Source organism: Lissotriton helveticus, chromosome 3_2 (genome assembly GCF_964261635.1).
Source record: "Lissotriton helveticus chromosome 3_2, aLisHel1.1, whole genome shotgun sequence".
Lineage (NCBI taxonomy): Eukaryota > Metazoa > Chordata > Amphibia > Caudata > Salamandridae > Lissotriton > Lissotriton helveticus.
The window spans coordinates 462,431,386-462,458,287 of NC_136062.1; the positions used below are offsets into that span (position 1 = coordinate 462,431,386).

At 42.1% G+C, this 26,902-nt stretch overlaps 1 protein-coding gene across 1 annotated transcript in view; it reads left to right on the top strand.

Annotated features, from left to right (window-relative positions):
* The first annotated feature begins 15,918 nt into the window (after positions 1 to 15,918).
* The window catches only part of LOC144826361 (astacin-like metalloendopeptidase), a 174,190-nt gene continuing 163,206 nt past the window's right edge, over positions 15,919 to 26,902 (top strand). Inside the window, exons 1-3 of the mRNA XM_078684689.1 lie at positions 15,919 to 15,987; positions 18,751 to 18,781; positions 18,880 to 18,945. Coding sequence (XP_078540815.1) covers positions 15,919 to 15,987; positions 18,751 to 18,781; positions 18,880 to 18,945 — 166 coding nt within the window. The remainder of the gene's footprint in view (positions 15,988 to 18,750; positions 18,782 to 18,879; positions 18,946 to 26,902) is intronic.

Here is a 26,902-nt window from a genome sequence, read left to right on the forward strand (position 1 = left end):
TAAGAAACAGGATGTCTGTTTTTTCTTCATCTTAAAAGTCATAAACTTGCATTTCATGATTTTGCAGTGAGCGGAAATTCAATAGGGGAGCCAAGAACTGTGCCGCAAATAGACCTATTATGTGGGTACGGGCTGCTGTCACACTCTTTGCTGAAGAGTTGGGGATTCAATGGGGTTACATCGTTTACCACGCAGTCAATACACCAATGTGCTCTTTCACTGCAGTCAGAACCCCGACTGCACGCTGTTGGACTGGCATTAGATTTTTTCAGTCCAACACCTTCCCTACTGGTACGCTGACTGGAGTTGGAATAGTAATTTATACTATTCCAAAGTCCAGTGTAATGTAATGTAATGTATGTATACTTGTAAAGCGCACTGTTACCTCGTTACGTGGCGTCCTGGCGCTGTATACCGCTGGGGAACCCGTCCTGGCTTTCCCTGTGAGAGGGCACCCCAAGGTGAAGCCAGGCATCCCCGGCGTTGCTGGGGCCGTTGTGGAGATTAAGCAAGCTATTGCCCAGAGTTGCAGAGTGGGACCCATGGTTAGCGTAGGCACCTAAGCGAGAATTATCGAGTCCACGGACATTGACCCAAGACCCTGCCGCGTCGGGGAATTGAACCCTGGTCCCGGGCCGACCTCTGCTTCAGGGTCTGCCGCTCCTAACCAGTGAGCCACATCTCTCTTGCCCCTAAGGTAACTCTTTGTAACGACTTGCGTGGTAAAGATACGCGTAGTGATGTCACAGTCGGGGTACTGATTGCAGAGTAAAGGCATGTGTGGTAAATGCATGCAGGATTCCACCGGACAACTGACTGATTGCAAAAAAAATCATCCTTTAGTGTATTAGGTGGGAAATGGAGTACGAAAGCCAACTTAGGGTTTAACCCGCTCAAAACAGAGCTTTTGTAATTAATGTGTAACCTACCTTTTGGCAGATATCGAGCATAGTGGCTGGCAATGGCCTCTTCCAGAATGCTGATGGGCATAGATGGGTTTGCCTTTGGCACTCCAGTGGTACGCTCACCACAATTTGTCCACAGTACATCTAAACAGCACCTCTGCTTAAATAAATGTCGCCAGGAAAAAGACTAGAGCGCGCACAGCCAAAAACGGTTCTTCTAGATGTCCCGAAGAGGGAAAAATGGCTGAGAAAATGAACAAAGTGCCCACAGTGGTTATTAGCTGTCCCACTTCCCTTTTAAGCTCAGTAGCCTTTTCAATTTCCCTTTCAAGTTCCATTTAAATGTGAAAATCAGCAAAATGTGCAAATAAATTAAAAACACCTAAAACGATCAGCAGGGAGACATAAGGAGGTACTGGTGCAGTCCAGCGCTAACTGCCAAACCAGGTCCGCCCTGCACTGGAACACAAGCTGAGCACAGCAGTTCGGGGTGGACTGTTCCTGTAAGGAAAAGGGTCAAGACTGATTTGCATATGGTTGGGTCCAAACTGAGGTGGTGTGGTGAGCAACAGAACAATGGGTTGGAGAGCTACCTCAAGCTATTACCGGTGGTTAGACCTATTGCAAGCAACCTCCCATCTCTTTTTGTGTGTTTCATCCTCTTTCACCGATCCTCAGGTTCTGGAGCCAGGGTGAGGTAATAGATAGAAGCAGTGCAAAACACAAATGTGTGCAAGTGGTGAATAAAATAGGGTGGTATGCCTTTCACAAAAAACTTTAATAAACCCCTTGGGTGGTACTGCATGTGTGGGTGGATGAAAGGTAGATACTGGTCTAAGACCAGTATTTTGTGTGGACTTGTCTGCAGTATCCTCTTCCTTACCTTCAAAATAGTAGTGAAGGCGCAGTTTCCGAAACAACTTGGCCAATTCGCATTAGACTTCAAATGGATCCCCATTATGAGTCATAACAAAAACCTAAGCCTTTGTTTAGTACCTGTTCTTCCATGGTATTCAGCTCTTTCGTAGATAAATTCACTGCGATGCTTGATTTGCTGATGTCCCTGGTTGTGGAGTCCTCTTTGTGTGACTCCTGGTTCCCGTGTGTGGACCTGTCTGGTCTTCCCACTAGACCTGGGGTTGGGTGTTCCATCTCCTGCCTCATGATCTTTGGGGACCTACCCCTAAAAAAGACTGGTTATTGTGATAATCATTCTGAAAACCAGCAAAGGAACCTAGCGGTGGTTGAAAAGGGTGTCAAAATTCGGAATCACAATAATCCGAATTGCGTGTTGGTCGGCAATGATACACAAAGGATATCAATAAGCTGAATTGCGTGTTGCAATTCTCACCTCAATATCTGGTATGTTTCGAGATGGACAAATGAGTAAAGGGTTTTTTGATTCTACAGTAAACTACAGACGCCATGTTTATGACATCATTCTGTAGTTCGAAAAACGTGCTCTGCCGGGACTGTTTGGCAAAGAATACCTGCGTGTTGTGAGGAGTATTCTCACAACAAGCTGTGCTCCCCACCACTGTAGGGAACAGCACCACTACCATAGTGGATTCTATTTTGTTTATGTAAATCATCTGGGGAGAACGAATCCACTTTTCTCTCCTTCCCTCCTTTGTTACAAATATGGCAAAGAATAACAACATTAGATCTTCGTGATTATAACAGGGTAAGCGCCGCTTGTCTGTGCTCATATTTTACAAGCATTGGGCAGCTTGGTTATAGCTTGCTGAACCGAAACGAGCATCGCCTGCTAATGTATTTAAGGCCGCCTCCTGTTCATGCCGGTGCCTCCCCAAGACTCAGAATAGTCCCGAGGCACCGACGGACAGGTAGGTGGTATTTGGCTAGTGTTAAGAGCTGCTTTTACTGTGGGGTGACAAGCTATCATGTGCTAGACTGCAGGTAGTGATCAGAGGATTGCTAACTGTTCAGTGTGAACCTCACTAAGGAAAGAGGCATTTACGAAAGGAGAGATTTACAAACTGGACATCAATGAGATAATGTCATGTGAGACAGAGTTAAACATATACAGACATATACTGGTCTCACAATTGTTAGAACACTCAAGAGGGGGAATAAACATTCAATCCCTGCTCTATATACAGAGTAATGATCACTGTTGTGGACATGTGGAGAGTTCTCCCAGTGTTTTTTTGAAGAGACTGAGAGTTGTTGAGGGGTTACTAAGGGATGGAGAATGCACCGGTGGTGGCTGTGAATAGAAAGCCTTCTGGTTAGCAGGAATTGGAGTCAAGGGGGGCTTGGGTTTTGTAACTTGAAGGGACTGTGAATGTTTGCAGCTCCTGGTTTATATACCCTGCAGCCTCCTTGTTTTAATCTTGCTTTCTGCAGAGCGGGGCCTCCAGATCCTGAGCACGGTCCAGGTGAGGTGAGGTCTAGTCCCCGGTCAAGCCGGGTGAGCATAATTAGATTCATTTATTACATTTAAACATGTATTTTGTTGGATATAGTACCCAAGAAGTGACCAGAGAAATTGATTATATATTATTCTGATTGATTTTAGATGCCATCTGCATACCTTGACGTGGAGGATCTGTTTTATACTGGTTGTATTTGTAAAGCTTTTCAACCGTATGTTTGTTACTACATTGCTGATTAACAAAATATATTAATATGATTTTTCATGCACATAATTTTCTCGAGCTAGCACACAATATAAGCAGTAGCAACTTATTAGAGCAAAAGCCCTGAAGAAAGCCTAAGGATGGATAGCCCGTCTGGCTGAAACATGTCGGCTCTTTTTGGCAGTTTTTATTTCAAACTGCATTCTGCACTGTTCTGTTTTTAGTTAGGGGGTGTGTCGTGGTTTATTAAAGTTTTTTGTGAAAGGCATACCACCCTATTTTATTCACCACTTTGTGGTGTTGGGTTCAAATCAGGCCTACATACTCTGCTAAACTCTCGAACACCTTAGTATAGAAGTTGGCACGGACACTGGAAAATGCAAAAGACAAGTTTATTAAGACCCCATGGGGTGGTGGTACATTCCTACAGCACCCTTCGGCAATGTAAGAAGTAGCACACCGAACTTCGGTGCACGACCTCTTTTATACAGTTTAATAGCAATAAAAAGGTAGGCGGTTACAAGTTACATATTTTAGGTACATATAAGGTCATTTTTGGAACACAGCCAACATGTGGGAGTAGTTCAATAGCACTGGTCAGTTAGTGCTAACATTCCTAAAGAATGACCAGTTGATGCATAGTGCGCATGTGCGCTTGACCAGTACTAAAAATAGCCTGTTGCCGAGCAGAATAAATGACCATGGGTATCGAGGAAGGACGAAAGGGCACACTGACCACGAGGCAGCGTGTTCATAGAAAATGGAAGCCAGAAGGATTCAAAATGGCCCCCGTTCATTTTGGTCAAGTTAACGGAAAAGACCGTGTAGCTCTGCTAAACGCTAACTCAGGAGCTGCCAAAACACGACAGACGGCCCTTTTAGCGTTTAGCAAAAGCTACCTCATAATGAACGTAATCCGAATTCTCGTCATCAATGTTGATAGCCATTATTTTCAGTACTTCATCGTTGACCAGTTTTTCTTGCTTAATAATAGCTCGTTTGGACGGAATACAGGCTGTGAAACATACAGAGCATAACGTTGGGCCACATTGAATACATAAACAAAGGGAAAATAGTACTCCAATAAAAATACATAGAACGGTTAATAATTTCCAACCCCAAGTACCGAGTAGGGTCCAGAACCAACCAGAAAAGGTCCATGTTCCATTTTCTGGGTGGATCTCAGCAGCTATCTTATGTAGTTTCGTAATCGAATCATACACGGAAGGTGAGTTATCTGGCACATACACACAGCAACTACTTCCGATAATACGGCATGCTCCGCCCCTATCAGCTAGTATCACGTCTAGAACCATTCGGTTCTGGAGCGTCACAATTCGGGTAATTTGCAATTCTTCAGTAATATTCCCTAGAGCAGAGGCAGTTTCATTAGCGACAGCTTCCACTATACGTGTAAGCCGCCTTATCTTCCTGTTATTCAGTGCAGCTCCTACAAATGAAAATAAACCCAAATTGAAATCTACATATTGCTGTAAAGTGGTATCAGTTTGGTCTATTTCATCAAGGTCTAATGTTTGTTTAACTCTGTTTAGTACGAAATCATGATACAGAACATAATCATTGTGATACATAGGAGGAGCAATAAATACAGGTGGTAATACAAAAGCTATGTTACATGTTCCTAACCATCCCAATGGTAGACGATGGTATCCCTTATTTCCACAAATGAAATATGTATTACGTGAAGCTACAAATGCAATTCCATTTGGCGTATCAAAGGTAAGTGTAATATTACATTCACTGTGGCCTACAGGGATTGTACCTTTATTTCTAATACACAGAACTGCTTTTGTATCAATAACTGTTATCATATGTAAGCTCGTTACATTTATAAGTCTTTGATTCGCATATACACGAGGTGCAGAAACATTGTCCGGACGATACTCTTCCCATTCAAATGTAGTTCCTTCAGCGTGTGGATAACCATCTTTGTCATTATAGCATATCTTATTCAATCGAAAAAGTAGTCCACCTTTCGTTGGCCATCGTAAGGTGAAAAGAAGAGTGTACCAAGCATGGCAAGAACCATTATGAGAAAACGGGAGAGGAATGAGTGGAGTTCCTCCCCTCTTCTGATGTCCGGGCAACATTCCACATACCCAACAATTGGACGTATTGGTCATGTTGTGAGTATGATGCAAAATCTGAATAAAACTGTTATTCAAATAAGTCTGTCTATGTCTCTCTTCATGAAAAGGCAAAGTAAAATGAAAATGTTCAGATGGGCTTGGAGTGGTGGGCAGTAAATGTTCTCGTACAGGAAACAATTGTTCTATAGTCCAAGCTACTACTGCGATCACCACTATGGTCAAGACAAACAACACAGCACCAAGAATTCTCCCTTTTCGTGTCGAAGTTCGCAAAACAATAACCTTCAAGAGTAACACTAAACGGAAAAATAAAAACGATGGTTCTGGACCGAGGCTGCCGTTGATTTGTTCTCCGAGATTCAAGACGGGTGTCGCTACACTGGGCAGAACTGATCCCCCCCCCTTGATATTCCCGGCTTCCGTTTCACAAACCTCAGAGCGGTTACCAACCAGTTTCAAAAATGCAAAAAGAATTTATTTCCTGGGACGTAGATTGTACTTCACTTCATCAGAAACAGTATGGTCCGGGAAGGCTCCCTCCAATTCATCAGGCGTGACAGCTGGGCTCTTTTCTGCATCCAAAATCTTTCTGTAGTCGGATAGCACCACAGGGCTCACCAGATCCGGAGAGACACGTCGGCAGTGCGTTGAATGTATCCACCGCTTCTTATTGGTGACTCTTACAACGGTCCGAGTCGCCAGCAGCACTTGCAATGCCATCTCGGTTCCAAACTGCTGGATCGCTCGAACACGCGGATCATCACGTGGTCCCCAGGATGAAGATCGTGAGCCTCACCAATGGAGTTATCAGGGAGCGCTTCTCGAACCTGTTGATGAATAGAATGCAAATCATTTGTTAATCGTGCCAAATAATCGTTCATCATTATACAAGGCACATCATGTATCAAACGAGGTTTTGGAACTCCCCAAATATTCATCGGCCTTCCAAACACCACTTCATAGGGTGTGAGGCCGGATCGAGAATGCGGCACTGATCGAATAGACAGCAATGCCAAAGGCAAAGCATCCGGCCATTTCAGAGATGTGGATGCCACAATCTTTGCTAGCTTCAGCTTCAAAGTCGCATTGTATCTTTCTACCAAACCTGCTGATTGCGGATGAAAGACAGCGTGGAATCGTTGCTTGATTCCCAATCCTTTCAGAACGTACTCCACTACTTTCCCAATAAAATGAGGACCATTGTCATTCCACATAAACTTACAAACACCATAGCGCGGGAAGTACTCTTTGAGTAACACCTTAGCTGTTGTCAATGCTGTATTGTCTTTCGCAGGGTAAGCCTCAATCCATTTACTGAAGGCACACACCACCACTAAGACATACTTGAGGTTATTACAGCGTTCCAGCTGGATGTAGTCCATTTGCAGCACTTCGAATGGTGCAGTAGGTGGAACAAACCCTCCTTTAGGAGTATGAGTCCCTGGTCCAGGATTGTGCTGTAAACATATCAGACAGGTCTGCACTACTCTCTTAGCCGTACTAGCAATTTCAGGATTCTCCCAAACTCGTGTAAGCAATTTAGTAATTGCGAGAGCTCCAATATGTGCCAGCCCATGGGTCATTTGCACCATTGTTTGTAAATAGGCCATTGGTAGTTTCCATCTCTCCATATCTTTACTGCGCCAGCAACCCTCATCATCCAATACTCCTTCAGTGGCCCATTTCATAAGTTCTACTTCAGATGCTGACTTCTGTATATCTAATATTTCTTCTCTAGCATCATGCCACCGCTCGGCTTGTGATTTCACCACGTACATGGGGGAATTATTTTGTAGCATAGCGGTCTCTCTCGCAATGCGATCTACGAAAGCATTGCCTTGTCCTATTTTGTCTGTCACCTTTTTGTGTGCACTGCATTTGACTATTGCTACTTTCTTTGGACATAATAGTGCATTCAGGAGATCGCGTACCAATTCTCCATGCATGATGTGTACTCCGTGTGAAGTCAAGAATCCTCGTTCCTTCCAGAGTAGGCCAAAATCATGCACTACTCCAAAAGCGTAACGACTATCCGTGTAAATGTTCACACATAGCCCAGCACTTAACTCACATGCTTTCGTTAAGGCTATCAATTCAGCTGCTTGAGCCGATTTCTGGGGTATTCGTGCTGCTTCTACCACTGTCTTAAGTGTCGTGATCGCATAAGCTGCGGAAGTCGTACCATCTGGTAACCTCACACATGATCCATCAACCCACAGTTCCCCATCTACATCTGGAAATGGTGTATCCTGTAAATCGATACGACCCTTTGTCTGTTCCTCAGTCAGAAAAACACAATCATGTTGTTCTTCCTTCTGAGTCTCAGCAACAGGATCCGGCAGTAAAGTAGCAGGGTTCAGTGTCGCACATCGCTTTAGTGTGATGTGCGGCGCCAACAACGTTAGCTCATATCCTGTTAGGCGGGCACTGGTTAGATGCTGTGTTTTCGTTTGATTCAACAACGCATCTACCGCATGGGGAACTAACACCAACAATTTGTGTGACAAAACTATTCCCTCACTTTGTCGTATCGCTACTGCTGTTGCTGCAACTGCTCGAAAACATCCAGGCAATCCTCGAGCCACAGGGTCGAGTACCGCCGAGAAGTATGCACAAGGTCTCTGTTTGTCTCCGTGTGCTTGCACTAAGACTGACGATGCGCACCCATCTTTCTTGTGTACATACAATGTAAAGATCTTCGTGTAATCAGGTGTACCTAACACTGGTGCAGAACAAAGAGCTTGTCTCAATTGTTCAAAAGCATTCTGACATTCATCCGTACATTCAATGGGAATCGGTGTATCTTTGGACAACAATGCCAACAACGGTTTAACAATGTGTGAAAACCCCAATATCCATTGTCTACAAAAAGACGTCAAACCTATAAAGGCACGAACATCTTTCTGAGTGCGGGGGACTGGTGTATCTAAAACTGCTTGAATTCGATCTGGTGTCAATGCACGGCCCTCCTTAGACAAAAGATGACCGAGGTAGGTCACCTTGGGTCTACAATATTGCAGCTTTTTCTTTGAAACCTTATGATTATTTTTGGCGAGGAAGGAAAGCAAGGAAAAGGTACTTTTCTCACATTGTTCTTGCGTGTCTGCTGCAAGTAAGATGTCATCTACATACTGAATGAGAGCCACTCCATCTTGCAATTCAAAGGAATCAAGCTGTCTTTTTAATGCCTGACTATAAATGCTAGGACTTTCAGTATAGCCTTGAGGAACTCGACAAAATCTGTACGATTTATTATTCAATGTAAAGCCGAATAGATATCGACTATCAGGATGTACAGGAATCGAGAAGAAGGCATTCTTCAAATCGATGACTGTAAAAGTAGTTGCCGTCGGTGGAACCAACGTAAGCAACGTGGTGATGTCAGACACCACCGGATACTGAGGCACTACTATCTTGTTGATTTCCCTCAAATCAATAATAAAACAGTAAACCTTAGCATCTGTATCTCTTTTAAGGATCGGTAAAATTGGGCTGTTGCAAACATTGTAGGGAACTTCCTCAACTACTCCTGCCAAAATCAAATCGTTCACAATGTGTATCAAAGCAATTTCACCTTCTCTCGAAATTTTATATTGTGGGACACGTGGCAGAGATACTCCCTCCTTTACAGTAATACGTACTGGAGGAATTATCATTTGCCCTACATCAGTATCAGAAGTGGCCCACAATGTTTTTGGTAAGGAGGCTAATACTTCAGATTCATGGAGAAGACACACTCGCTCAATTTCTGGGTAATTTTCATTCAACACAACTCGTACTCCTTCCGGGGCACAGCGAATAGTAGCTCGGAAATGTTTTAACATATCAAGTCCCATAATATTATCTGGTGTATTTGGAGACAGCAAAAAGGGACAAGGGGCAGCAAATTTGTCAACATGAAATGCAACGGGTTGAGACAGTGGGCTAGCAGTAGGTGTTCCATCGAACCCTATAGCTGTAATTACCTCGCCAGACAGGGGAGCCCTTGGAACCAAGTGTTTGGACAAAGCGCTACGAGTAGCTCCTGTATCGACCAGAAACTGATCAGTGGAACCCAAAACATGTGCTTCTATATATGGACCCCTTTGATCAACTGGTACCTCAACCGATTCCACACCCCATCCTACGCAATCCTACGCATAGCGCTCATCGCGTGGCTCAGCAGAGCCACCCTCATTTATCTGATATTGATTGCGATTATCAAACGTATTATAATCTGTCTGACCACGACCCCTTGCTCCATATCCTCCACGATCATTTGTTCCATATCCTCCACGGTCATTTGTTCCATAACCTCTTGGCCCTCCATAATTATTCCTGGACCTTCCACTTCCTCGTCCCCTCAAATTACACTGTTCTCGAAACACCGGACAGTCCGCAATCCAATGTCCAAACTGCTTACAGTATGTACACTGATTCACAGAAATGTCAGAACGAGGGGGAGGAGCATTATTATACGATCCTCGCCCCCCCCTATTGTTCCCCCTCGTAGCCTGAACCTGAGCCAACATTACCTTCGTCTTCAAATCCTTCGCTTTCTTATCACTACTCTCCTTTGCCTCCAATTCCTGTCGTTCATAATATTGAGCCATAGTCAATAAAGAAGCAGGGGTTGCTGTGGTCCATGAACTTTCACTCGCCTTTAATCATTTAGCAATCTCCGGTAGGAGATTAGCCACGTACTTATCAACGAATAAATGCCTGCCTGTATCTTCTGTTAATGATTGTCCACTGTAATCATGGAACGCTTCCTCAAAGCGAGAGAAGAAATCGGAAACCGATTCATCCGTTTTCTGCTTACAAGAGGCTAATATAGTCCAATCAATCTTTTTAGCAGGAGCAAGAGTCTTCAATTTTGTTAGTATGGCCCCTGGAAGGTCTAATATTAATTGACAAGGCTTACATGCTGGTTCCCTATCCAAATCGGCTTGGACTAGATCCTTCCAAGTGGCCCCGAGAGTCGTGTGGTCATCAAACTTACGAATCGCTCTCCACATATCAGGGGGCAATATTAACCCGAAAAACAGATCAATATCAACTAACGTCATAATACACAAAGAAATTGCACTTTCAACACTTTCATAAAAAGCCGCAGGATTTTTACGGGGATCAGGCAAAGCATTCTTAAGCGCCACAACGTCTGCTCTATTCCAAGGCGTATAAACCCAGTTATATACAAAATACCCTTTCGCATCTTTGGATCTTTTATCATCATCTGTGCCATCCCCTTTATGAGGGACATATAAAGGTGCAGCTTCTCGCATAGGTCTAACATTAATCGCGGCGATCTTATCTGTTCCAAAGATAGGGCATTCTTTGGATATCCCCGTCGCTCCGGACGCAGGCGGACCCTTTGACTTTTCCAACTCCCGTAGCCGTGTCGCCTCATTCCGTAGCTGAACCAAACGTTTGAAGAATTCATCCCCATCTGAAAGAACAAAAAGACCTTTACGAAAGTTCTCGCAACCCTTGGATATATCCTTGGGTTCTAACTCTGGAGAATATTTTCTGAACCGTTCAACAACCTCATCTCCAAAATGATCTAAGAAATACAGTCGCTCCTGATCAGACCATTGTTCCATTTGCTTACTAACTTCAGAAACAGTAACAGTATTAATATTTAGCTTTCGTGCAAACGAACGTAATTCCGCAGTTCGTTCCGCATGTAACCTTGTACGCTGTGTACATTCATTATCCTCATCTGATTCCTCGTTCGGAGCCGTAGGTGCGACGTACGGAGGCGGACAGCGATCTAGTAACGAAAAATCATCTGTTTCATTAGTAAGGACCGGATAAAGAGGACGCCTGATAGGGAACTGACCATTAACCTGCAAATTATGTTCTCGCGTCTCCCTCTCTTTCTTTTCCTGTAACTCCTTCTCCTGTAGCTGTAAAGCTTTATCACGTGCAGCCTTCCGCTGCACCTTCTCCGCCAAGGCTTCCTCACGCTTCACTCGTTCACGCACCCCTTTCTCCCACATACGCACACAATCAAACATATCTTGTCTAGACCTTCGCTGAAACAAACACTGCTCTACATATTGAACCTTTCGAAGATCAAATGACCCATGTAGTGGCCACTGTAATCCACGGTCGGTTTTAGTATACTTATGCCATAACGTGCTGTACATTATTGGTGGAATACCGAATTTAACATACATCTCACGATTTGGAATCCCCTCTGGGGGAGCCGGCTGAGATTCATTTAATCGATAATTGGTACCATTTTCAAAACAGCACATCCTTCGGAGCGTGCTAAAAACAGGCATGTTTCAAAAAAGTACCACGAAAACGCGATACTACACAAAATGGCACCTAATGTGCTTCATACACGGTGTGCCATTCAAATCAAATAAATCAGAGAAATATCCCTACATGCCTGCCTATGTGAGGTGCACTCCACATATTCAAATTCAAAGAATCAAACGTTAGCTAACTTCAAACAAATTCAAATTCAAATTCAAAATTCAAAAAGCCATAGTAAGTGTCAGTAGACTACCTCACCAGTCAAAAGCTTACCGAATATCTTCAAAACGTCCAAGGTCCAACTGCCAAGTTCTGTAATCGAATCAGCCAAAACGGCACATCACGACAATCCAAGATCAGAATCTCAGTCGAAGACCGGCGCCACCTGGAAGGTCAGATCAGAAGGAAGGAAAGAAACACCGTGGATGCCAAGACTCGGGTCACTCAATGGCAGCGATCGCTTCCATGGCGAGTTTCCAAACCTTCGTCGCGACCTCTCCTTCGGGCATCCGAGTCGCCGATGAGTCCCTTCGTGGTCGCCAATTGTGGTGTTGGGTTCAAATCAGGCCTACATACTCTGCTAAACTCTCGAACACCTTAGTATAGAAGTTGGCACGGACACTGGAAAATGCAAAAGACAAGTTTATTAAGACCCCATGGGGTGGTGGTACATTCCTACAGCACCCTTCGGAAATGTAAGAAGTAGCACACCGAACATCGGTGCACGACCTCTTTTATACAGTTTAATAGCAATAAAAAGGTAGGCGGTTACAAGGTACATATTTTAGGTACATATAAGGTCATTTTTGGAACACAGCCAACATGTGGGAGGAGTTCAATAGCACTGGTCAGTTAGTGCTAACATTCCTAAAGAATGACCAGTTGATGCATAGAGCGCATGTGCGCTTGACCAGTACTAAAAATAGCCTGTTGCCGAGCAGAATAAATGACCATGGGTATCGAGGAAGGACGAAAGGGCACACTGACCACGAGGCAGCGTGTTCATAGAAAATGGAAGCCAGAAGGATTCAAAATGGCCCCCGTTCATTTTGGTCAAGTTAACGGAAAAGACCGTGTAGCTGTGCTAAACGCTAACTCAGGAGCTGCCAAAACACGACAACTTGCACACATTTGTGTTTTGCACTGCTTCCATCTATTCGCAGGTCAGTTTCCCACTAGACTGCTTGATGTGAATGTGGGCGGTATTCGGCTGAGTATCTGTTGGGACTGTGTACTCTATTGATCAAGAGATACACCATCCGGTTTAACCAAATGCGAAAACTGATCATGTGGAATAGTTGATGGTTACTCGGATATCAAGAAAAGCCGTTTTCCACCACATATCACGTTTAATGATCTGTCTCGGGTTACTCTATGAGTATCTTTACTTTTAGTGGTAGTTTTCACAGATAACACTCTACTTTCGCAGAGAGCATTATTCTCACTTAGCCCGCCAGCTTAGTGGTGAGTAGACCCCCGGTTCTATTGCGTTGTTGTAATATATTTATTATAGTGTTTGGGGAAGTGGAACCGGGCCGGTCTTTAAAATTTCCCTTCGATCCTATTCCTCCTTGTTAGTTTTTGTTGCAATATATCATAGAAATGGACTTGAGGAGCAATGATCGATTCTCCTTTTGATAATTTAATTATAACTCAATAACGTTTGGCTGTGCGGTGCTGTGCAGTGAAGCAGCAAGCCACCCAGCATAGTAGACACAGAAATGCTATTTTACTGAGTGCTTCCTCATGCCCCTATCTATGCCATTCGATTTTATTGCTAATCTACAATGTTAACAATATGCTTCAATTGTCATGCAAATGCTCTGCCTGTTACTTTATTAAAATAAATAAAAATCATTTATAAAAATAAACATTGTCACTTGTGATGGGCAACTGCAAAACAGCCAGTAAACAATTTGCTAATTCTGGTACTGACATAGCTGTCCAAGTCAATACTGGTACACCAGAAGATTGCGCTTTTTTTTACATCACTATCAATATGTGACCTAAAATCCTCACATTTCTAGCCTTTGGCATTCTTTACTAAGTAAAAATTCTGTAAACGGTTGCCACATAGATAATATAGCATTCACATCCTCTAGGATTGAGAACCTTCAGCTAAACGACACAGTTCGGATGACACTTTCTTTGATGCCACACAACGCACAAAATGAGAAATATTTGTTATTTAGTTCCCGCCCATAACAAAACAGTGCACCAGAAAGGACTAAAAAGTCAATAGGATTATTCATTAATTCCGAACAATGTAAAGATGCTTCCAGCATACCATCTGGCAAGTGATAATGATCTCTTACAGGGAAGCACATCATCTCAGGTATCAATTTAGACAGATCATCACACAAATTTTTCGTATACATAGCTGAATCACTGCAAATACAAACAATATAATAATAATAATAATAATAATAATAATAATAATAATAATAATAATAATAATAATAATAATATATCACTCCAATCTTTGTTGAACTTGGTAAGAAATGTGTGCAGCAGCATTCTAAGTGACACTACGTTTTATGCTTTCCAAAAGTTTGCTGTCATGTTTTCACCACTATCCCAGAGGCTTGTTGACAGCACTCTTTTTACATATACCTGTCACAACACCTTACATTGAATATTTAAAGCCTGGTGTGCTTTGCAATTCACCTATTATCAATTAAGGGTGGGTGTAGTTGGCAGAGTACCACTGCACGGAATTCTGCAGAGTTGATCAAAAACTCCATGAATTCCGCTCCACAACCCCAGTCGGTCTCACCACAATTAATAAAACAGAAACCTCACATACCCTTGGTAAAACAACAAGTAACTCTATTATTACATGCTAAAATGCATATAATCATCTTACAAAAGTGAATATGAAAATAAAGCAAGCAGTGAGAGAGGTGATGATTTTGATGTCCTCAATAACCTCGGGTGATGACAAAGCAGATGCCTTGAGCCTTCCCTTGAGGAATGTTTTGATATTGGATACTATAATATTAACTAAACTCTAGAATTTCGCCCCATAATGCTTTGCTGGGCCTTTGGTTAGCATTGTATTTTTGCACATAACTTTGCTTGGGGTGGTCCTAGGAGGATGGGACCATCACAAGAAAATGAAAAATGTATTTTTACAAGCATAAAATGTTAATTTTTCAGTAACGAATAAAATGTATTGCAATGGTTTATAATTAACCGCACAAATAATTTAAACGTAAACATTCATCCACACACCCTATTCATTCGCCCATCACACTCCATCCTTCAGCCCATCCGTCTATCCATCCATCCATGCACCCTATCCCTTCACCCATCCAGACACCCACCCATCCATTGAACCCCATTTGTCTGGCTTTCCACCTAGACATTCATCCAGCCATGCACTATATTCATCCATCCAATCAGCCACTCACCCACCCATTCAACTCCCTCCACCCATCTTCACACCCTATTCATCTACCCACGCAAACCTACCCATTCATCCATTGATCTACCCACGTATCTCTCTCAGTCTGTTTGACTTATGTCTACCTGCAGCACTATAAACTTAAAATACACTTTGTTTACATGAATACAATGGCCTTCTCAGATGAACTTCCAGCCAATCAGCCGCTCTTCTGGCTTCACAGGTGATTTTCTCCGCTCCTCGTCCTTTGCTTCCCCGACGACTTTGGGTGATGGTTGAAGAGCCAAACCCTGGGATGGGCGTCTGTGTCCAATCACAGACTCGCCCTCTTTACGCAAGGAATGAACAGTGCGTGTGTTTTTCATCAAAGCTGCTATTATGGTGCAGGGTCTGTAACAACCAAAACGTTCTGCTCTAAAAACCTGCTTATTATTATTTTCTTCGCATTCACTACCTCAGAGTAGGTCCCGAGGCATCTCTTCCAGCACAGACACACCTTGTGATCTGCGCCGAAGCTCCTGTCATCCTTCATTCTGAGAGCTGATTGGAGGATGCGCATCCTCTTCAGGTATATAAGGGTTCGATCTGAGGTCAACAGAGCATAGACCTGAAGGAAGAAACATTGTCTGCAGGTGACAGAACTGAGGATGGACGGAAGAGCGTGGGCCCTGGTCGCAGTGTGTCTGCTGAGCACCTGCTGGAGCTCACCTGTACAGGTGAGAGCCTCTCAGCAGCGTTATGTAGAGCTGTGTGCACGTGCAGGCGAGAGCCGAAGTAACTGTGTCATAATCACCTGTGTGCACGTACATAGTCCCAGGTGTGTATCTCTGTGAGTGCACCTGTACAGGTGTGAAGGGAAGTAACTGAGTTTTTTTTTTTATAAACACATTTTTATTGATTTTACAAAGAAAACACAGCCAATCATCAAGGTTCCATGACAGTAAAGGAATGCATACAATATTATGGACAATCCAAGGGACAAGTACATACAAGTCAAAAAGGACCGCATTTGAAAAATCCCCTATTAAACTAAACAAAGCCCCCCAACCACTTCCTCCAAACTCTACGATACTTCTTGGGGCAGCCACGTGCTGCATACAATGCGCCTCATTTATGAGGCTGTGCGTCACTTTTAGGCCACCGGTGCGTCACTTTTTGTGACGCGCCAGCAGCGTAAAAAATGCGCCTTGTTGCACCATATTTACAAAGTGACGCATCTAGGTAGATGTGTCACTTTGTAAACCCTTGCATCACATTATACCTGCGCCAGGTATAATGTATTCAAGAGGGGCATTTTGATGCAAGAAAGGGTCATGGAAGTGACTCAGTGAAATCTATGAGATTTCACTGCGCCACTTCTAGGAGTCAAATGCGTCAAAATCTTACGCATGCCTCACAACAGGCGTAAGACTGATGCAGGCCCTTTCACATGGGGCTTGCCCCATGTGAAAGGACCCATTGCTGGAGTTGCGTCACTTTTGTGACACACTCCAGCAATACATCACTTTTGCGCCATACAGATACACCAGAAATACTGACGTATCTGTAACTCCTTGCGCCATGATGCGTCATACTGTAAATATGACGCATCATTGGTGTCGCAAGGAGGGCACAGTGAAAAATGACGCATCGCTGTTTTCATGCAGCGATGCGTCACTTTTCATAAATGAGGCCCCATGTTTTTTCTTGTGCGGCGCACCAGTCGACCCCCGCCCGCCACTTCCCCACAGTGGGAGGTTCAGGACTGTTCCAAACAGAGGCTATGTCCCTCTTGGCCACCACCATTGCTGGCGTATAAAACAACTTTTCATGTCTGGACCCGTCCAACCCATCCGTGATGCCCATGATCGCATGCTTCGGATCGTGAGGAATCTCCCAACCCAGCACCTCAGTGAGCTCCTCTTCTATGTCTCCCCAGAAGTTTGCCAAGTGCGGACATGACCACACCACATGGAAAAAGTCGGCCGGCTCTTCGCCACACCTCGCACAAGTGGGGGACAGTTGGAACCCCACGCGGTGCAGACGAGCCGGTGTCAAATATGCCGCATGCAAAAAGTAGAGCTGTATCATCCGCAGTCTGGCTGAGGCTGTGACTGTCCTGAAATGAAATGAAATGAAAAGGAGTTTTGTAGAGCGCAGATAGCTGCCCAGGGGCGTCCTGGGCGCCATAAGGGCGTCACGCCAGTCTTCTACTTCCAGGGAGCCCACCCATTCCTACCATTGGATCCACAGCCGCTCTAGTGAGGTGGGAGCATTGTTAATGAGTGTCCGATAGATGCGGGAGACGCCCCCCACCCATCCCCAGGTCCCCCAACATGAGCTGTGCCTCGGGCGGGCTATGGTCCAGGAGAGGAAGTAACAGAGTTATATTCACCTGTGTGCAAGTGCAGGCACCCAGGTAGGCATCTCTGTGAGTGAATCTGTACAGGTGAGAAGGGAAGTAACAGAGTTATATTCACCTTTGTGCAAGTGTAGGTTCCCAGGTGTGCATCTCTTTTGAGTGCACCTATACAATTGAGAAAGGAAGTAACAGAGTTATATTCACCTGTGTGCAAGTGAAGGCTCCCAGGTTTGTCTCTTTATGAGGGCACCTATACAAGTGAGAAGGGAAGTAACAGAGTTATATTCACCTGTGTGCAAGTGAAGGCTCCCAGGTTTGCATCTCTATGAGTGCACCTGTACAAGTGATAAGGGAGGTAACAGAGTTACATTCACCTGTGTGCAAGTGCAGGCTCTCAGGTGTGTATCTATGTGAGTGCACCTGCACAGGTGAGAGTCAAAGTAACAATGTTATATTCACCTTTGTGCAAGTGCAGGCTCTCAAGTGTGTCTCTGTGACTGCATCTGCACCAGTGAGAAAAAGTTACTGTTTATGGAGACCCACAACTTACAAAAACTCTCACGTTTGTTTAACTACGTGTCCTATTGTACAGGTGTGAAGTGCAACAACGGTAATATTTAGATTTGTAGCACACCTCGCTTACCACGTGTAGTAGTGATGGAGTTCTAGACAGCAGGGCATCAAACCTGTGTTCACCTGTGTGCCCTGGAATGGGCATAGTGACTGAAACTATACGGAGTTAAAATAATCGTATCTACACATGTCCTTGTAGCTTCTATGTGCTATAAGTGCAGTTGCATGTTTTGAACAGTGTGTATGAACATTAACACCTTTCTCATGGTGTACAGATAGTACTGTGTACCTACTCTCTGTGTACAATGTGTAGTTAGTTCAGGTGCCTTTACAGCTTCTATGGCCTGTGTGAAGTGTGCACATGTAGGTACATACTCTGTATAGTGTGTAGATAGTAGAGGTACATTAACATTGTTTCTGCTTTGTACAATTTGCACAGCCTTGATGCTGTCTTCTGATCATTAGTATAAGTTATCTGAAGTTTGGAAGATTTGCTTCCAATACATCCAACAAAGTACAGGAACACAACCTAATAATTAAACATTTACAACCTTTCCTTCAGCAGGTAGTCTTTGAAGATCAAGAGGCACATCATGGTAAGGAACATGTTATTCCCTCAGTACTGTGTGTGAAATGTACACAGGGCCAGCAAGTTCAGTACTGATCGCTGATGGAAGTGTGACTTTACTTCCAGATGCAGAACACCCACCTGAAGCAAAAAGCTTGGATTTGTTTGAGATAATCAGTAAAGAGAACAAAGGTAAGATAAAAACAGGGCATTCTGGGACTGAGGGTGGGGGGTACCTGCACATGGTGCCAGCTCTAGTCGAGCCTTGGAACACACACATGTACAACATCACACACACACACACAAACACTCAAACTCTCACACATGTGCTACAAAACACACTCAGATTGCGGTACATCAGAGAAGCATCTGGTTTCCCATGTGATGTATCTGAAAATGACCTTAACTCTCTGGTGCTGAGTAAGCTTGTGTGCTTTATTAGGCTGTCATCTTTCCCCCAGTGCTCCTTCTAGCCCCCTAATGATGTCAGCCACCTCACCAGTCTCCCCTCTTTAACTTCCTTGGAGCAATTGTTCCCTCTTGGTGCTGGCGCTACCATAACTCCCTCCATGGTGGTCACCATGTTCTTCCTAAGTGTCTTACATGTCTGTTGGTGTCTGTACCCCTACTCCTAGGTGACACAGCCACACCTGCATACTCATATCACTGACCTTTCACACTCCCTGCACCTACAACCGCCTACTGGAACTTCCATATTTGGTTCTTCTCACTCCTGGCTCCCTACATCTGGAAGACCCTCTGAATTTAAATCAGCTAAACCCCTGGTCCAAAGCTTTATAGAAGAACTTTAGTTTCTCAAGCTCGAAAGGTACTCTACTACTGGTGTCTTCCTTTGAACCCCCTCGACTGTCCCTGCCACTCAGTGGTGTCCTAGTCAGGAATACATTTGTTGCCTTCTACTGACCCAATCAAGGTTCTAGAGCCCACTCATCCTGCAACTGATGCACACACGGCCTCCGTGAACTCTGTGCTATCTTCTCCTGGGACTGACATCACTCGGAATGATTGATTTTCTCAACATCGGCATTGTTTCTGTGTACCTATGTATAGGGTTTAGATTCAACATGCTTTATGAAATGAGTGAGTGTCAATAAAACTGGCAAGAAGACCATAGCCGGAAACAAAACAAATAACAACTGGAACATTGAGTGGTGGCCGGAGAGAGGGTAGGCAGAATGGTCGTGGGGGGTTCATGTCACTCATATCACTTGGGAACAGTTTTCTGTTCTCTGGTAAAGGAGCTGAAGTCTTAGGACACAAGAGAGGCACAGGAAGTATGAGCTATGTTCTTGTGTTTATTCAAGACAGTGACTGACATAATGTCTGCTTCCCTTTAACGTGTGGCTTCTCCTGAGGAAGGAGGTTAACACTAAAGCATGATTGTTACTGGAGGACATTAACATTTTAACACACCGGTGAACTTCAGTCTAAGCAAGAAGAACTACTCTTAAACATTGGTCTATACTTTGTATAACAACAAACTCCTCCCTCCATCCAACTGTCACTTTACTGTGTTGGAAGCATTCTTCCATGAACTGGACAGCACACAAGTGAAGCTTCTCTTTTTTTAATTGATATTTGAACATAACAATACAAATTGTATTTGCTCAGAAGGGTCCAAGTAATACATAATATCAGAAAAAACATTGCAACCAGAAGCAGTCATCTCTGAACCTGGGCCAGTATAACATAAAGGGCACATTGTCCGTGATTGCGCCACGTTGCACTTTTTTTTTTGTTAAATCATTTTTATTAAAGATAAATAATACAGGAATACAAATATACTATTCCGTTCAGAGAAAGATGTAAGTATATAGCTACACATTAATAACATCTATAAAACAATTGAGATAGCAAATAGGAAAGCATTATAATGCATATCAGTTGAATTAATATTCCTAAAAAGTAACTAATAAATAACACAAAATAGATGATGTACTGAACTACGTACTAGCATACTAATAACCTGTGAGAAATATAAGAGGGCATATTAAATTAGAGAAGAAAAGATTTTTAAGAAAGAAGGAAGGAAAGGAGAAAGAGAGGGTGAAAAGGGGAAGACCAAAGGAAGATAGAAAGAGAGAAAAAAAGAAAGAAAAGAAGAGAAGAGAAAAAGATATAGACAATATTTGGAAAAAAGAAAGGAAATTATGTAGAAAGGGAGGTTGAAGACAGATAAGTAGTAAACGGTAGCCATAATAGATCAGCTTTGATTTGTAACTGGATTGAATTATTAGGCACCGATGCAATTCTATGCTCATCACATATTAGATTCCACCAAAGCAAAAAAGATAGTTTAGAGTTATCTTTCCAACATGTTAAAATAACCTTAAAAGCTACAGCAATAAATAGATCAAATAAAATTGATTTAGATGTAATTAGATCAAAGTCAGGAGACATCGTACCTAAAAATATATTGTGTATATTAAATTGAGTGTTATAAGAGAAAATCAATAAGCACTTTGACCATACAGCTTCCCAAAAATCATGAACTTTTGGACAATAATAAAGTAAATGCATTAATGAACCTTCAGCATTAGAACATGACCAACACGACGATGAGGCTGTCTGGTCAAATTTATGTAAAAGCAAAGGAGTAATAAAAACTCTATGAAAAATAAAATATAAGAATTGTGTTATATTAGCAGCTTTGGATGCTTTGAAGAGTTTTTGCCAAAACTTATCCCATTGGGGAATAGATAGTATTATGGATAAATCTTGTTCCCAATCAAGCTCAACCACTGTTTTACTCCGTGTGCCAATATGTGTAGACAAGGTCTTATAAATGAAAGAGGCACTAGGAATAGTATCAGAGGAGACTTGATATAAAGGTGTGTCAGGTGTGTGAATGAGGTCGGAAGTGTCAAAGGAACAAAACTTTGTAAAAAATTCTGGAGAATTGGTGCTAAAGTGTTACATTGCAGAACACTTGAATCTGGTAAGTTAAAGATTTCTTGCAATTGATTGAAAGGCAAAATCGTATTATTGGCAATCCATTGATTAACATAAAAAATACCCTTTTCTTTCCAATGTTTGTAGTAAAATGATTTGTGACGGAATTTGATATGTTTGTTATACCATAGTGATGAGGCAAGAAATGATTGATAGTTATCAAAATTCTTAAAGAAAAGTGTATACAAAAGGTATTGAGAATATTTTATAATTGGATATTTGGAAATAGAAGTACAATTAGTCATAAAAACAATATCATGTAATGAGAAGCCATTTAGCAAAGAATATTCAACTGTAACCGAAGAGGGTTTAGGAGAATCTTGGCAATCCTTGACATAGCATAAAATTGACGAATCAAAAAAGCATTATGGTATAATTTGAAACAGGGAATCTGACCCCCCCCCCCTTCAGTTTTGGGCTGGATTAGTTTGGATAGGGCAATGCGTGCACGTTTACTGTTCCAAAGACACTTAGTACATATAGAATTAGGTTGGGTAAAATAATAATTAGGGATTTTAAAGGGTAACATGGATAACGTGAATAATATCTGGGGAACAATCATCATTTTAATTGCCCCACCAAGATAAAAATAGCAAATTGGTGATTTTAAGTTTTAGAGTGGAGAAATTGTGGGACAAGGTTTAAACGGAGGTTAAAGGTAGAATTTCAGTCTTGGAAAAATTTTGTTTATAACCTGAAACTTTAGAAAATGATGAGATTTCTTGTAGAAAGGGAGGTAAATATATAACTGGGTTAGACATGTAGATTAGAACATCATCTGCATAAGCAGAAAGTTTAATTTGGTGGATTTCAAAGTGAAACCAGTAATAAGAGGGTTATTTCTCATTCGTTCAAGAAAAGGTTCCAAGCATATGAAGAAAAATATGGGGAAAAAGACCATTGACAAAAACACATGCCTTTGGATTTGTGTATAGGAGTTTAATATATGAAATAAACCTCGGGCCAAATCTAAACCAATGTAATGTATGTAACATAAAATCCCAATTAACTCGATCAAAAAGCTTTTTCAGCATCTAGAGATAAAGCAGCAAGTGGAGAAGGATGTTTATTACTAAGGGTAAGAATATTGGCAAACATTCTGGCATTATCAGAGGCTAGACGTCCTTTAACAAAGCCAGCTTGATCTGGGTTGATGAGAAGAGGAATTACTTTTTCAAGGTGGGAGGCCAAAATCTTTGCGAAAATTTTACAATCAAAATTGATTAGTGATATAGGTCCAAAATTTTTGCAGTAGGAGGGGTCTTTATCAGGTTTAGGGATAAAAATGATAAGGGCTTCCAAAAAGGAACCACAGGCCTTAGAATTGGATATAAATATATTAAAAACTTCCAATAACTTATGTGTAAAAATCGAGGAAAAGGCTAAAAATAAGTCAACGGAAAAAGCATCCGGGCGGGAGTTTCGATTTTTTCATGGATTTGAGAGCATCTGATATTTCTTGAAGATAAATATGCTCCTCAAGTGGTAAAAAGATATCTGGGAGGGATTTAGGTCTAGAATATCCTGAAAAAAGGATGTAAAATCATCATTAGAGGGATTAGTGGAATGTACTAATAATGTCAGAGTCAGAGGTAAGGAGTGCATTGTTCGTTTCAGCATGAATAGGACCAATGGTTTTACGCTCTGATTTGATTTTTAAATAATTCGCTAACATCTTGCCTGCCTTATTTTGACCTCCATGATATTTAGATTTGACCTTAAGGAGTATGTCACGGCTTTAGAACCGAAAATTGCCACTTGGTTTATTATTATGTTGGCTGGTTCTTTTTTTTATATAAATGTATAAAATAAAATGTCTTGCTTGGAACGTTGCGGGGCTGAATAGCAAAAATAAGCGACGCCTTGTGTCAGAAGAGCTAAGACTACACAATCCCCACCTCATACTGCTTTCTGAAACGCATATAGCTGGCAAGGATAAAAAAATAGTTTGTCAATTAGGCTATGACATTGTTAGTTGTACTACATTTGAGGCTTCAATAAGAGGGGTTGCGATCCTTAAAGATAAACGATTTAAGGCAGAAGTTTTACAAACTGCTTATGACAAAGATGGTAGATGAGTAATAGCTCAAATGAATGTTGAAAATCATAAATATGTCATTTGCGCGGTATATGCCTCGAACCAAGACGAACCTAGGGTCTTCAACGATCCGAACATTAAACTCTTGGACTGGGATGGGGAACTTATTATAATGGGGGATTTTAATTGCATTATGGATTATCAATTAGACACTACTAGGCCAGGGAGCTTTCAGCAGATGCGTAAAACCAGAGCCTCAATTTTAGATTTATGCCGCACTCATAACATCAAAGATGCATGGCGATATCTACACTCAAACTCTCCAGGCTATACATACTACTCCGCACCTCATAAACTCTGTTCCCGGTTGGACATGGCTCTTGCAAACTCTAACTTTTTAAACACCTGTCTAATGGAGGTATGCTCCCGAATCTCATCCGACCATAATCCTATAATGCTGACATATGATGCTTCATATACAAACACTTGCCCCAGACTATTTTCTTTTCTTAGACATCTGACAACAGATCCCGCTTACATCTCACAGCTAAAAAATCATCTCACTGATGTTATAGAAATTAACCAGAACCCTGCCAACTGTAACACAGTTTGGGACGCTTGCAAGGCAAGCATCCAGGGATTCACGCAGGGGTATGTGTTCAGACAAAATACTGAACGTCGAAAACTTAATGAATCTATGATCTCCAGTATCTCTGCTCAAGAAGTACAGCTGTCTACTGCACTACGGCTAAACCTGCCAATGGCAGTAGAAATAGGTCTTAAATTAAGTCAATTAAAATCGGAAATCAAAGCAAAACTTATTAAAAAAATAGTATTAATATACACAAATACAAGATCGAACAATACGAGGGCGGGGATAAAATCGGGAAAATCTTGGCGTATAAAGCTGCGGAGGACAGAGCCTGTACTTTGATTGCTAACATTCGGGGCTCTGATAATCTACTACACGATCAGCCTCAGGACATACTGGAACAATTCGCAGACTTTTATAGGACTTTATATACTCCAGAATCTATTCCGAACGCAATCACAATACAGAATTTCTTAGACGAGCATCCCTTAATCTCACTTGGTCAACTAGAAACAGATCTTTTATTGGAAAACATCACTGGACTAGAACTTCGCCAAGCCATCGCTGTCCTACCCGCAGGAAAGGCTTCAGGAGAAGACACCATTCCCCTAGAGATTTATAAAGTCTGTTTAGAGGAACTTGCACCCCTATTATTACAGGTTATGCAATTGATTGGGGAGACTGGAAAGGCCCCCAAGTCATGGAACAGAGCTAAAATAATATTTTTTCTTAAAAAGGCAAACCAAAAGAAGAGAGAGGGTCATACAGACCCATCTCTCTGATTAATACTGATGCAAAAATATTTGCAAAACTTTTAGCTACTAGTCTGGCTCCCCTCATGCCCAAAATAGTTAACCCTCAGCAACACGGGTTTGTTACTGGGAGAGATACTACCACACACGTCAATATGGCTATTACAGCGTTTGACATGGCTGAGATTGAGTCCACCCCACTCGGTATGATTTTGCTGGATGCCGAGAAGGCTTTCGACCGAGTGGGGTGGGACTACCTGTGGCGTGTTATGACTAAAATGGGGTTTAATGGATATTTTTTAAAGTGGATACAGGCGCTATATGATAACCCCTTAGCCTGTATTAGTTATGGGGGACTGACCTCTACAGATTTTCTGATATCCCGGGGCACTCGTCAAGGCTGCCCCCTATCACCTTTATTATTTGCCCTTTCACTTGAACCATTTTTACATTCCCTTCAAACACAACCCAAAATTATACCGTTTAAGTCTAAGGAACAGGTGCTGAAAATTACGGCATATGCCGACGACATTGCCATATACTCTTCTGACATTATCCAGACCCTACAAGGAATTAACATAGAGGCTCTTAAATTTGGCAAAGGATCCGGTTTCTAAATTAAACACAAATAAAACACAAATTATAGTTAATCATCTACCAGTGGCAAATGTCCCTGAGATATGTAAGACTGCCACCTACTTAGGTGTTAAAATTACTTCAAAAATACGAGAAATAAACAATCTTAACTACAACGAACTAATTAAATCTACCACCGCTACATTAAAAAAGTGGCATAGACTACCTCTGAACTTAATCGGCAGAATTAACCTCATTAAAATGAAGATGCTTCCTAAATTTTTATATTTATTTCGCTCTATTCCACTTGCTCTAAATAATTCCTTTTTTTAAACAGCTTGACGGGATTTTTAGCAGCTTTATTTAGGGATATAAAAAAGCCAGAAGATCGCTGAAGCTTCTCAAAAATAATACAGACAAAGGCGGCTTAAACTTTCCAGATGTTAAGTTGTATTTTTGGTCCTCATTTATCAGGTGCCTTCGATCTCTGTTACATAGCGAAGACACTTTCTATTTTCACTTATTTATGTTAAAATCTGAATCTAATATGTTTTTACTCCGAGCTAACGACCCTAACTATTACAAAAGGGTGAAATTCAAGACCGCCAAAGACATTATCAGGATATGGGTTAACATTCTGGCCTATTGCAAAACCTCCTTTTATCATCCGAAATTACAGCTTTGGGGCAACCCGGGTCTTCCGGGAATTTTTAATGATGGAATGACCCGCATATGGTCAGCTCATGGTATTAATACTTTGGGGGACCTATATGGCGTACAAGGGTTCCTAGACTTTCACACTCTACAACCTGACGGAAACCATGAGTTTTAAATACATACAAATACACGATTTCTTAATCAGAAAGAAACAGCTATTCAATATTCTAGATTCTGATATCTGGAATTGTCTATATTCCACTAAAAACAAATCAGTGATAAGTGAGGCTTACAAATACTTCTGATGACTGCTCAAAACTAGCTAAAAAATGGAGCAGTAAAACTGGCTTAAACATAACGTCGAAACAAATTATATGCTCTCTATCCAATATCAATAATGCTGTACGTTCATCTAGCTTAAGATTACAACAATTTCGTACAACTTGTATGCTATACTATACACCAGAAAAGATCTCAAAGTGGTCCCTCAATAACATTCAAGGGGACCGTACCAAATGTCCCAAATGCTTTGCTTATGCCGCATATTTGGAACATATGCTG